General features: G+C 35.4%; 1 protein-coding gene across 8 annotated transcripts in view; it reads left to right on the top strand.

The window, feature by feature from the left end:
* The window catches only part of MRPS28 (mitochondrial ribosomal protein S28), a 98992-nt gene that overhangs the window by 21858 nt on the left and 62694 nt on the right, over positions 1-14440 (top strand). The window contains exon 4 of one of the 8 annotated variants that reach the window (XM_073794547.1): positions 10323-11175. The exons of the other annotated variants lie outside the window; for them this stretch is intronic. Within the exon in view, the coding sequence (XP_073650648.1) occupies positions 10323-10326 (4 nt within the window). The 3' untranslated portion in view covers positions 10327-11175. Of the gene's footprint in view, positions 1-10322; positions 11176-14440 lie in introns of those variants that run through there. 8 annotated transcript variants of the gene reach the window in all.

Genomic DNA, 14440 nt, shown 5'->3' with positions numbered 1-14440 from the left:
TAGTCAGAGAAGGCCTTTGACCTCTACTTCTATTGCTAAAAGTCTAAAATGCCACCAGATTGCTTCTTTTAAAAAAGGTGATAAACAACTGATAAGAATCCTAAATTGTTTTGGTTAACTGAATATTCTAATTAGCTAAGTTACAGCCTTTTAATAAGTTATGTAACTTTTTTGTTTTAATTTTTTTTTTTTTTTTTTTTTTGCGATACGTGGGCCTCTCACTGTTGTGGACTCTCCCGTTGTGGAGCACAGGCTCCGGACGCGCAGGCTCAGCGGCCATGGCGCACGGGCCCAGCCGCTCGCGGCATGTGGGATCTTCCCGGACCGGGGCACGAACCTGTGTCCCCTACATCAGCAGGCGGACTCTCAACCACTGTGCCACCAGGGAAGCCCTGTTTTAATATTTTTGATTATTGTTTAAAAGAACCAAGTTTTCAGTCTTTGACCCAAGAAGCTATAGAGTTATGCAGAAGGGCTTCAGAGATTGCCCTGGGAGTAGAGAGGGGAGTTAGGCCCTATTTCAGAGCAGCTCTGCATTCATTGTTTTATATGTTACAGTTCTGGGAGTGTTTTGTTTAAGGTGTTGTGGGGGAGTGGTGGTGAGTATTTGTGTCACAAAAAAAAAGTTTGAAAAACACTTCTAAAAGAAAAATTAAGTCTAGAAAGATGTTATATTAATAGTAACAGAATATAAACTATAGTATTTAAGCATGAAAGGTAGTATTGTGATCTACTTTGAGTGAGTTGCAAAACAGAAATATTATAATTACATTCAGAAATTTTGGAGGTGTGGATGGGACCTAACTCTTACAATACCAACCTCAAAAGTTTTAACCATTATATGTTTTTAAATATCAATTTATGACTTGGAATCAGAAGTCAAATTATGACAAACCATAGTGACGCTGGTATTAATTTCTTTGGCAGTTTTCATTGAATTAACTGACTTGCTAAATTAATCAAGATTCTCTTTTATAAAACCCATTGACTCATACCAGCACTTAGACAATTAGGAATTAGTAGTCCTCTACTATAACTGGACACTTTTGCTTCTTTCAGTTGAGGTATGTGTTTAGCAAAAGCTAGTTGTGTTTATTCCAAAACCCATTTATATTATCGCTAGGTAATTTATTTGATTATTGCATAAATTAATAAAATATGAGCATAGAAAGGGTTTTTGTTCTTATACAAGCTGATTTTAATGTTTTAGAAAGGCTCCATAAAGGAGAGTCTTTTTTAATGAAATTGCTATTGAATTAGTTTGAGCAAGTAAACCATAAAGATGCGGGGCGGGGGGCGGGAATCATAAAAATCTGGAAGGAATTGCTTTCCAAATGTCTTTTCTGTCCCTGCATTACTTTAAAGTGACTGACTCTGGCAATTGCAGACATTGCAGTCTAGGTATTGTTTATTTAAGGAGATCAGTGCAGAGCTCCAGCGAGTGAGCCTCTACTTAGCAAGAAAACCTGGCTCTGTGTCAGAATATTTGCATTAGTTGCTAAGTTAATATCTTTAGAGTATATGTGTATACTTTTTTAATGAGTCCTCACTTTGACCTACTTTTCCATGAACCAACCTATGAGTCAGAGGGCTTCTACTGTGACTTAAAAATATAAAGCACTTTTCCCTTTAGACATTTTTGTGTGTGTGTGTTATTAATACAGCACACAATTTCACAAAATTTGTCCTAGTGTGGATTAAGATCATTTCCTTTCTATGTCTGATAATCCCAATAGCCAATTTTTAAAAAACTTATGTTGGCACTTTATGTACATCGTCAGATTTATTCTGCACAAGAAGCATAGAAAGTAGAAGATATTTTCCCCATTTTCCAAATGAAGAAAATGAGTCTCTGAGCATAAATAAGGTGGTGCAGCCATACAATTATAGTTCACAAGGCAGGGATTCAATCCTAGGGCTGTGTGTATCCATCACCCAGGAATGTTCTTTCACTGTACTGTGCTACTCTCTAAATCCTACAACATACAGCTACTAAAGTGTCATAAAAACGTCCTAAAGTAGCCTCACGTATGAACCAGGTTTATACCAGGAACCCTGAAAACAGTATGGTGGTGAAGCTCTAATAGAGGTCTGTTAAAGACTGAGAGGTAGCCTGTTCTAATATCCTGGGTTATGGTGTCCATGTATAGTATATTTGAATAGTATTACCACCAATAAGCTAATGACCAGAGGGCCCAGGCTTTGTTTCATAATGGCTGTGAATCATAATTGTGGTGAGACCTGTAGTCACAGGAACTGGTTAACGTCTGACGATGATTAGTAGCTTAGAGTCAGAATGCCTCTTGTTATTTGGGAATGATATATTTCAAAAAAGTTTATTTTACGAATTGTAGAAAGTTGACTCTTTATGCATATAACACTTAATTTTTAATTGATTCGTTTTATAAAATGTGTCATTTATTTTCTTGAACCTTGTTAGACCTAAAGTTGTTTAACCTGTTTTTTGTCTTTGTTTTGATGACTCAAGGTCATAATTATAAACATTAATTCCTGTATTGTATCTCAACTCAAATATATAGAATTATTGTTTCTCAGCTACATAACCCTCCAGTTCTGTAGTTTTTGTGTTTCACCTTTGGGTGTCATCTTTCTTTTTCTACTGTTTTATCTGTGTCTGCATTTTTAGCTTTCTTAGACTTCCTAATTTTCCTCTCATATCTGATGCCTGAGAAATTGGTCACCAAAATTGTGCTTAAAAATAAGAACAACTAGAGTTTGAGTAAGGACCTCACAGCCTCTTATGTAAGTAAAGTGTATGTACTTTAGTACATGAACTTCAACATATATTTTGACCGCTCCTAAACTCCTCTGCTTAATTCTCATTGGGTTCTGTGGAGACTTGGTGTCACCAGATAACTAACTTCCTGGTAAGTGAAGTGTAACCAGGTCAGGGTCTTGCCTGTGTTGACTGCCTGTTCACTGATGCCCTTGATAAGAGTTGTCACGTATCAGAAAAGTGTTTGCTGAACCAATCAAGGTGCTGAGTGTCTTGGATAAGAGCAGTTGTCGTGGTTGAGACTTTAACACCACCAGTAGGAATGGTAGCGAAAATAAGATAGGATTATTGGATCTCAAATACTACTTGAGATGGTGCCAATTCTTAACAGTGAATTTGTAAGTGAATGAGTAAATCTTTTAAGAATATTGTTACGTGCAAAGTATTGCTTTACGGCATTGATTAGTTTGGTTGGCTTGGAATGTACCTGTCGTACATTTTATCCATCTCAAGAACTAAGCTGTTGATTTTATTAATCTTTTTTTTTTTTTTTTTTGCGGTACACGGGCCTCTCACCGTTGTGGCCTCTCCCGTTGCGGAGCACAGGCTCCGGATGCGCAGGCTCAGCGGCCATGGCTCACGGGCCCAGCTGCTACGCGGCATGTGGGATCCTCCCGAACTGGGGTACGAACCCGTGTCCCCTGCATCGGCAGGCGGACTCCCAACCACTGCGCCACCAGGGAAGTGCCTATTAATCTTACTTTTAAGTAAACTGGGCCATGGTACGATTTTTCACTGAGTCAGCAAACACTTAATGAGCAGCTCTTGTGTGCCACCTCTGCGTTTTATGCTAGAGATGTACAGATGAAAGACAATCCCTGCTTTCAGGGAGTTAGTGATTCAGTCAGGGGATAGAGAAGTAAACCGATATACATAGTACCGTATGAGTTCTATTTCCTGTGTCCTACAGGAACGGAGAAGAGGGCATTGATGATGGAGTCAGCTTGTGTCAGAGACGGTTTCCCAAAGGAGCTGAGTTCAACAGTTGAGCTGAGTTGTAAAGGTTGGGTAGGAGATACAAAGTGCAGAAAATGGGAGGGAGTGTACTTGACAGAGTTTTCAGTGAGAGAGAGCCCGGCACTTCCGGGAACTCAAGTGGCTTAGTTGGCTTAAGTTTAAGAGGAGTGAAGGGGAAGAGTAGGGAGATGGGCAGGAGCCAGATCTTCAAGGGATTTATATACCATTCTAGAACATTGGGCCTTTATTCTGAAAGTGGTAAAGACACATTAAAGTATTGGAACAGGTAACATGGACCACACTTGTGTTTCAATGAGACCATTCTGGCTGTGGTATGGTGTGGAGTACGTATTAGAAGAATGAAACCGGAGTTAGGGAGGCCAGTAAGGAAGCTTCTGGAAAGAAATGATAAGAATGTGAATTAAGTCTAGGGGTCAGGAAAGGAGACTTTTATTAATAATTTAGGAGATAGAAGAAACAGGTCTTGGTAACTGAGTAATGGTGGCTTGTGAGTCAGAGGAAAAGTTTCTGATGGTGTTGGATTTCAGACATGAATGACTACTAGATAGTAAATTGAGTTGTATTGGGGAGGTGGAGAAGGGAAATGTATTATATTGATACTTTTGCCTGCTTCAAAAATAAAAATTAAAATGCCCAGATTTAGATTAGTTTGATTCTCCTTTTCCCACTCCTAGTTATAATACTTCTGATTAGTATCAGTTAAGGAACATTCCTCTTTTGCACTGAAATATAAAATCCCTGTGGTTAAACCATGCATATCTTTTTGGTTAAAGAGTCTTATTCTCTAAATCTTTTTATTTCATTATGTTATATTTTAATTTTGATTTTTTTTAAGAATTGTATACCTTTCTATAAAATCCTAAAGTTCAGTTTTACAAAGTCCATTGATTTCTTAATGTTTCATGAAGATTGCCTCTCTTAAAGCATTATTTCTACACCCAACATCTCTCTCAACACACATGATTAACAGCTCTGAAAATCGAAGCGTTTCAAAACAAGCATGATTGGCAGTTCTAAGGTAACTAGCACATGCACTGAATATTATTTGTACTTTTGTTTGACACTAAGGTGGAATACACAAGCTAATTTCCCAGTCTTTGTTTCTATTTCAGGTTGTGTGATGTATAGGGTCACATAAAGAGTTGGATAGATACTAAATGTTTCAAAAACTAAAGTTTTCAAGGTGTATTGGTAGGGGGAAAAAGAAAATAAGAATTTGAATTAAGTAGTTCTTTTTATTCCAGAGGACATGATTTACAATTAAAAATATGCATGTTTTTAAATAGATTGGTGATTGAAAATCATTAGGTTTTCCTTAACAGATCTCTGATTATTTTTTTAGGATAAAGGAGCATCTGCTGTATTTAATTTTTTAATAAGAAATCTTAAGAATATTATAAATATTCTTATAAATACTATAAATCTTAAGAAAATTATAAACTATCTCAAGAATGATATGAGTTCATGAAACACATGTAATTCAGACTGGATAACATTAGACAAAAATGGGGGGATCATAGATGCAGAGAGCAGATCGGTGGTTGTCAAGGTGAGGTTGTGGGGTGGGTGGAATGGTGAAGGGGGTCAAAAAGTAAATATTTCCAGTTATAAAATAAATAAGTCCTGGAGATAAAATGTACAGCCTGGTTACTACAGTAATACTGTGTTGCATATTTGAAAGTTGCTAAGAGAGTAGATCTTAAAAAGTTCTCATCACAAGAAAAAAATTTCTTTTGTAGCTATTTATGGTGATGGATGTTAATTAAACTTCTGGTGATTATTTCGTAATATACACAAATATTGAATCATTATGTTGTACTCTTGAAACTAATATAATGTCAAATGTCAGTTATACCTCAATAAAAAAAAATTTTTAATGAATAGCATTAAAGTTTCCCACCCACCCTCCCCACTCGGATATATGGCATAGCAGTGCTCTTTTGGATTGATTTTTTTCTGTTGGATTCTACTTTGATTGATGTACAAAATTGATTTACTTTATGTGGCATATTCACATACATACAGCTATATTAACCCAGAGATTGTGTAAATTTACATGTCTAGTAAGTTTGCCGTATATGCCTTCCCAGGACTGTAAAGGTTAAAAGTGAATCTGGAAACTACTATGGTGGCTGCTTGTTAAGGAATGCAAGCAATTAAGTGTTCCCACAAAAGCTTTGAAGTTAATATCTTAATAGGACAATGAGGAGAAAAAGTCAAGGCTGCACTCCTACAATTGATTCAGGCTGTAGTTCTATTGACTTAAAAGTAGATTTTAGAAAAATTAAAAGTTATCTTAATAGAAATTGTGAGTTCTATTTTAGTTTGTAGAATTTCGTATTAATTTAGATTGCCACTTGATAACATCTAGAGACTTTCAGGGACCCAGAATTTCAACATGTACTTTGTGGTTAGTAATAAGAACAATAATAGCTAACATTTGTTGAACACTCTGTGCTAGGCACTTTGCTAAGAGATTTGCCTCTGTTTTTCAAAAATCTTTTTATTAATCTAAGGTAGATACTGTTAGAATCCTCATTAAAAAGCACTGAAGAAACGAAGGCTTACAGAGATTTTAAGTAACTTAAAAACTAGTCAGCGGCTAGTAAATAAGCAGACTGGTGAGAATGTTAGCTCTAAGTCCATACTGTCAACCTCTACTTTTTATATACTCATCAAATACACTTCCAGAATGAATGTGTATGTGTGACTTGCTAATTTTCTCAGCAAATATTTATTGAGTATCTAAATTACAGTGTGCTGAATGCAGTTTAGAAGAACTGTATGGCATCTTTAGAAGGAAAGATGCATAGAGCCCAGCAACACAGAGGAATATATGAGTAAATGCCTAAATGAATGGTGTGGTTAAGCACAGAAGTGTTCAAAGGAGAACTGGAGAAGCGAGAGTTGAAATGGTTTCATGAACAAAAAAGAGGGCTTCTCAAGGAGATGGAACTTTGGCTAGATTCTGAAGGATAGGGGGAAGGGCACTGGGAGATGGATAATGAAAGAACAGTGGTGGGGGAGACGGCATGAGCAATGGCACAGAATTGAGAATGAGCTTGGGAGGATTGTATTAGTCATCTACATCTGTGCAACATATTACTCCAAAATTTAGTGGATTAAAACAATAAACATTTATTATCTCACACAATTGCTGTGGGTCAGGAATCCATGGGTGTCTTCACTGGACAGTCCTGGCTCAGGGTTTCTTATGAGCTTCAGTTAAGATATTGGCCAGGCTGAAGTCATCTGAAGGCTTGACTGGGGCTGCAGAATTTGCTTCCAAGGTGGCTCCTCACTTGCCTGGTAAGTTAGTGCTGGCTGTGGACAGGAGGCCTCAGGCCTCATCACATGACCTCTCCATGGGCTGCTTGAGTGTCCTCATGACATAGCAGTTAGCTTTCCCCTGAGTAAATAATCTAAGAGAGAGCTTGAGGTTTTAGACATGTGGTTATTCTGTAGATGTTTGGCCATATGAAAGTGGATTTATGATAAATTAGGCTGTAGAATAACAGTAGACCTGAAATTAGCAACTTCATATTGGGCTCTAAGTTTCTATATCTTCTGACTTTATCAGCAAAACACACGACAAAACAAAAAAGAAAGGCAACGGCATCAGTGTAGATTCGTGTTTGTGCCACGTTAAGTGAGTGTGATTTTTTTTTTCCCCAAAAAGAAATCTTGTGGTGTTCAGGTTCAAGCATCCTGTTGGAGCTGAATAGCTTTGTTTCTAAAAGTGAAAGGCAAATGTAGAAATAGCAGATGGGATCCTTTCGGAGAGGTAACATGTCTTGCCAGGTGTATTCAATATAGGATCATATTATATGACATCAACCAGAGTTCTGAAAATTCTTTCATTTCTAGTAGATTCTGCATTACTTTACCTTTTTCGATCTCAGGTCTCTTGTTCCTGTCTTCCACCTCCTTAGCATATCACCTTATCTTCTTCTTTATTAAGTTCATACATTAGTTTAATCTGTGTGAAATTGCTGGGTTTTTTAAAGTAAAAAAATAGTTGAATATCTGAAATTTCAAATGATTCAACCTAATACTCCCTGGCTTTCCTATTCTCTACCTTAAATTTTTTCTGTATCATCTTGTCTAAATTCTATAAAGTTTGAAACATTTTACCCTTCAAGCTATCATTCTGTTCCTCCCTGTCCCCCAAATTGCCCTTATTTTCTAAATTTCCATTTCTTCCTCAGTTTAGCCCACCTGACTCTGCCCTCACCATTGTACTAATTGAAAACACCCTCTTAAATTCATCGGTGACCTTCTGGTCCCCTGCCCAGTCGTTTTTGCTCAAGCTGTCTGTAATATTCAGCACTCTTTGTTGGCTGTTCCCTTTTCTGAAATTGTCATATACCTTCTTTTTCTTGGTTCTCCTTCTATTTCCCTATTGTTTTTCTACACTCCTCTAAAAGTGCTTTATAAAATTTTTGAGGATAAAATGGTAGGAAGGAGATACAGTGGTTCTTGGAATGTGCAGGAAAGTTGAGTGGGGCAAGTATCAGGAAGAACATGGGCCCGGAGGGCAAGACGCCTTGGTTCTAATCCTGCATCAGTCAGTGTGTACAGTGAAAGTTCCTTTATCCAAGAGTCTAAACCTAGGCTAATTTAACCAAGAGAATTGTTTAAAAAGGAGTGCTTTGGAGCTCCCCTAATAAAAAAACCCAGCATTATAATAATTGAAAAATACTTTATAAGCCTGTAAATGACACTTACGTCTTCGTTTATATGTATCCCGTCTTCTTTTATTTGGTAAATTCAGTTTCAACATAGTCCTGTACTTGAAAATATGATGCTCTGCTTTGAGCTTGTTTTAATTTTTAAGAAAAGATTTCTCCATAAGTATACTACAGTTAGATTTCTTCTAAAGTTGTAATTCAGAACCTTAATTTTGGACCTAAAATAGAATACTTTGTGTTCATTTTAAAAATGCAGATTAGCTATTAATTAGCTTAATTAGTACTGATTGAGCATATTATAACGTTCACGTGGATTTTATGCTATTGCCTGTGTCATTTTTGAATTTATTAAGCAAATGATTCTTTCCTTGATGTATTTTCCTTGAAAGCATTTTCTTTTATATACAGTACTTTTTTGAAAATGTGGTTATCAATTATTGTTATGATATATAATGGAGAGAGCTATACCTCTTTCAGTGTGGAATATATGTTATTTGGCTTCCAAAAAATATATTGCTGTGAACGTACATAATTTGAGACTTAACGTTTTTGAGTTAACCTTACCTCAAAACTTCTACTTTATTCACCATCCATTTAGTTTTAGCCTTTACATTAATTTTTTATTTACTAGAAAGATACATGCCAAACTATTTTTGAAAGTTAACAACTACACATCAACTCTTTAGATCGCAATCTTTTCCAGGAACTAAATATCTTTTCCTAATTGTAGTTATCAGTATTTTAGCCTGTTTGCTGAATGTAATTTATTTAGAAACTTTAATTTTGAATTTTGCTTGTTTTTCAAATACTGCACCTTCAGCATGAATTTTTTAAAGTGGTTTCATTTATTTCACTGAAGGAAATGAAACATTCTGACATTTGAAGGAAAACGTTCCAAATGTGGTACCTAATGCTTAATATATGTGAGCTTGTGATATAAAATCTGTGTATGTTAGTAATGATGCTGATGATGTTGATGATTGCTAACAGCAGCAGCCACTTCCTAATTTTTAGCACTGTTAGGATATACTCCCTCTAAAGCAGTCTTAAGTCACTTTAAGAAAATAAACATATGCTATTTCTTTGGCAAAAATAATTTTAAAATATCTGGCATAGTACCTTGCAGATTATAAGTTCACCATAAATATTCATTGCTTACTTTTTTTTTTTTTTTTTTTGCGGTACGCGGGCCTCTCACTGTTGTGGCCTCTCCGTTGCGGAGCACAGGCTCTGGACGCGCAGGCTCAGTGGCCATGGCTCACGGGCCTAACCGCTCCGCGGCACGTGGGATCTTCCTGGACCAGGGCACGAACCCGTGTCCCCTGCATCGGCAGGCGGACTCTCTACCACTGCACCACCAGGGAAGCCCCATTGCTTACTTTTTTGATAGACAGGAGTCACAAAAGCATTTAGCTAACAGTAGGTATTGCAATTATTGGTTGATGTATACTGTTATTAGTTGCTCTTTGGTGTTATAAAGGAACAAAATTTCCTTCAATGAAGAGTAATGAGTATTCCTCTTTCAGTAAAGAAGTGAGATCATCCTACTTTTAAGAAGAAAAATAAAATTAATGTTGAATTAATGAGAATTTATTACTTTCCAGAATGAAAATTAGGATGTACTTGTTCTTGTCTTCATAGTTGTCTAACATTATCATAATCATTATAGCCAGTGATTATTAGGTTTAGCTCTTATTATGTTGAGTCACTTTTCTAAGCATTGTAGTGGTTTAAGCTCATTGGCCCTGCAATAAGAATTCCTGAATTTGAATCCTGGCTGTACTACTTATTAATTGTGTGATCTTGGGCAAGTTGCTTAAATTCATGGAGCCTCAATTTTGTTGCCTTCAAAATAGATGAATGAAATGATTACTGCAAATGGCTTGTGTGAGAAATAAGATCATCATCATCATGATCATGAACAGCTGACATTACCTTTTCTACGTGTCAAACAGAAAACGATACCTTACTTACATATCTTACTATCTACTTACTATCTACTTTACAGAGGAAGAAAAGTGAGCCCCAGAGAATTAAGTGACTTTTCAAATCATTTAGACTTGTGTCAGTTAAACTTAGCAGAAAACTTGAAGACGTGTGGATTAAACATATAGAGACTTATTTTTCTTGCATAAGAATCCTGGCTGCTGGAGCTTCCGGGGTTGCTTCAGCAGCCTGACAGCATTAGGACTGCCTTCTTGCATCACAGGTGCAATAAGGCTGCTGATTCTCCTGGGCTACATGTCTGTGTTCAAGAGAGGAAGAGAGTGGGGCAGGGTACAGTCAGCTTCTCTGTCCCTTTTATCAGGAAAACAAAAGCTTTTTTAGAAATCTCTTCCAGACTTCAGCCTACCTTTCCTTGATCAGACCTGTATAAGATGGCTCTGCCCTAACTGCAGAGAAAGCTCTGAAAACCAGCGTTTAATCTTTTCATTGTGGAGGCTGCAGAGGAGGAGTAATTCCCCTTCCGTTAACCTAGCCAGAGGGCCCTGCTGCTTTGCCTAAGATCCAATAACTCTTCAGTGGCAGAGCTGAGATTCTAACCCAGGTGTATCTTGCTCCAAAGCCTATTTCTCCAACTCTGCCTCTCAAAGAATCAAGACCCCATCACAAACATTTGAATAACCATTTTCCAACTTCCGTATGCAGGCACAGTTTTTCTTCTTGAAATTTTGTATTTTTCAGAATAAAAATTTATTTACCTTGTTAGTCTGGCTGAATTTTGAAGGTATAGGTTATGCGTCCCTCCCTATCTTCAAATAAAAATATAAACCCCAAATTAGTGACTGAATGCTTTTTCTATTAGAAATGATTACCAAGATATGTTTATTTCAGGGAATTTCTGATAACATTTTTCAATTTTCTATAGTAAAAAAACATAATACATCATTAAGGTACTGAGGTTTTGCCTCTTTCCGTTCTAATTATTATGTTTTAACTCATGGTAAATGAGTTTGTTCTATGCTCATTTCCTAAGGGGTGGTTATCCACTGATTTCATTTTCTGGAATAAAGTTATGTCACAATTCTTGGAAACTGCATATTTATTTTTTTGTTTTGTTTTTTCAGAGATGGGGGTGGGATGAGGAGTGGGTGAAATGAAGGTCATAATCCAAATTCTCTATTCAGCCCTCAAATATATAACCATAACTTACTCTTATTTTGTCTTTTTAATATTTGAGATAAGTTACATTGAATTTTGTAGAGAAAAAAAGGATAAGATACAGTAACATGTTGAACTAGGCAACATTATCCACATTTGTAGGCAAGCTGACTAAGCCTAGAGAAGTTAGGAAATTTCTGCAGTCAGTGAACTAGTACACGGTAGGGTTTGGAGTGGAGGCTCCATGCATTGAGAGGATAGAATCCTCAGCAGTCTGTTCACTTAAGACAGATCATTCTGTTTCTTTTAAAATATTTAAATAACATGTTTATCAAATAAAACATACCTCTAGGTATCACTTTTTACATTTGAACAACTTTTTGTTGCAATAAGCTTTTGTAAAATAATCAAGAAACATTATTAAGTATAAGCCATAGTTTAACTTAAGCCATACCTTTTGATTTCTGTTTTACCAAATCACTTTACCAGAGATGTTATCAAGTAATATTTACCTCATGTAAGCTAAATTCACCCACATTGTTAGTGGTAAACCATCACTGACTAATAAACAAGTGAACTGTTCCCGTATTGACCTTTCTAGTCTGAATTGCAAAGTATGTCTTTCTAACTAATGACATTGTGATGTGGTCCATCTACATTTCTGTGTACATTTCTCTCTTTTCAGATTCATTTTTTTGAATTGGATAATTAACTAAGCAAAATGTTTCGAGTTGCATTTTTTATTATTAGGAAAGTAGAAAAAAGTATTTTTACATCTATAATTGTAAATATCATCAAATACTGTGTTCTTTTACATTAAAAATTTATGGGTTACTGAAAATGCATAAATTTCAATTTATGCAAGTATTCTTTCCCACTTTTCTGTATACTCTTTTGTTTATTATAAAAAAATATGCTACTAACGAAACCAAATCCAATTAATTCTGTTGGTTTCTTCATTTTAGATTAAAACTTTAATTCATTTATTTATTCTATTGATATATATTGATCACCACAATGTCAAAGCTAATGTTCTTCAGTGATCAAGCCAAATTACTAAAGTTACACCTATGTTGGAATTTCTGTTATAAATTTTTCTTTTTGTTTCAACTTGTAAAAGTAATGCAGTCTCATAGAAAAGCTATGGGAAATTCCCTAAGTAGGAAAATTTTAAAACTTCGTAAGTCCAATTTTGTAACTGTGTATGGTGATGATGTTAACTAGACTTCTTGTGATGATCATCTTGCAGTGTATACAAGTATCGAATCATAATGTTGTTCACCTGAAACTAATATAACATTATATGTCAATTATAACTCAATAAAAAAAAAGTACTGCTAAAACTCTAAAAACAAAAGAAACAACAAAAAGAAAACCTTCATAGATCCACCAGTCATTTTGGTGAATTTCCTTTCAGTCTTTTCATCTAGACACAGGTTTTTGTTTTGGTTGTATATGGTTTTAATTTCTATATAATTTTGAATCACGAGTTTCTCAATTTTGTAGCATAGCCTTTTTCATTATGAAGGATGCTTTATATATCACTAAATATAACACAATTTCTTTAAGCAATCCTGTTTATTAGACATTTAGGTTGTTTCTACTGTTTTAACTCTTATAAGTGGCACAGCCATGAACATCTTTGAGGGTAAGACTTCTAGGACTATTTCCTGAAGAAAGATTAAGTGGAATAACTAGGCTTAAAGGTTATTGATATTTTTCATGCTTATACAAACAGATTGAACATTTCATAGGTTTTTTATTAATAGTATTTCCTTTTTTGTAAATTGTTAGTTTCTTTGCCTAGCTTATTTATCTTTTTGGGATTATAGTGTCTTCCTGAGCTATGTATATGAGCACTTGGTATAATTAAGGTTGTTCATCTTTTTATTTAAAAAATATCATTTTATTATAAAAGTAATTAAAGCTTATTGCAAAATACAGTAAATTTACATAACTTAACAGAAATAAAGAACATCTAGTGAAAACATAATATAAAAAAAATTTCTTAAAGAAATCATATTTTTGAGTACTATTTTATAACTGGGTTTTCCCTCCAAATAGTTAGGTGTCTAAATATGTCATTATATATGGAATATATAGCATCCATTACTGTAATTTATTTGGTGTTGCTTCCAGTTTTCACTATTTTTATAAACACTTCAGAGACAATTCTGTGCATAGCTCTTGATATGATTATTGGATTATTTCCTTGAAATAAATTCTTTGGAATGGGAAGACTGGAAAGGATGTATATTCCTTAAAAATTTATACATATTTCCCATTTGCCACAAAGAAATTATTTGTCCCTAACACTAGTTATCATTTTATTTTTCATGTTTGCCAGTCTAATAGACAAAAATACTGTCATTGTTTTAATTTGCATTTCTGATGACTAGCAGTGGTGAACATCTTGCCATTTATTTAGTTCTGAAATGAATGTTGTGTTCCAGTTTCATTGGCCTGTTCCAATTGCTCATTAGTCTTTGGATTTATCACGTTTTTATTAATTTATACCCTTTGTCATGCTGTTAAAACTATTTACTACCAGTATATTGTTGGTTACATTTGCCATACAACATTTTTCTATTATTATCTAATTGATTTTGCATATTTTTTCTTTTATAGTTTCTAGTTTGGTTGTCATACATAGAAAAACCATTCCCTCCATGGAAATATTGGCATATGTTTCCTTCTAGTATTTTGTAGTTTTATATTTCAGTCTTTTTTTTTTTTTTTTTTTTTTTGCGGTACGTGGGTCTCTCACTGTTGTGGCCTCTCCCGTTGCGGAGCACAGGCTCCAGACGCGCAGGCTCAGCGGCCATGGCTCACGGGCCCAGCCGCTCCGCGGCATGTGGGATCTTCCCGGACC

This window comes from Tursiops truncatus, chromosome 17, assembly GCF_011762595.2.
Source record: "Tursiops truncatus isolate mTurTru1 chromosome 17, mTurTru1.mat.Y, whole genome shotgun sequence".
Taxonomy (NCBI): Eukaryota; Metazoa; Chordata; class Mammalia; order Artiodactyla; family Delphinidae; genus Tursiops; species Tursiops truncatus.
Note: the sequence above shows the minus strand (reverse complement) of the source record. Positions and strands in the feature narration are given on the sequence as shown.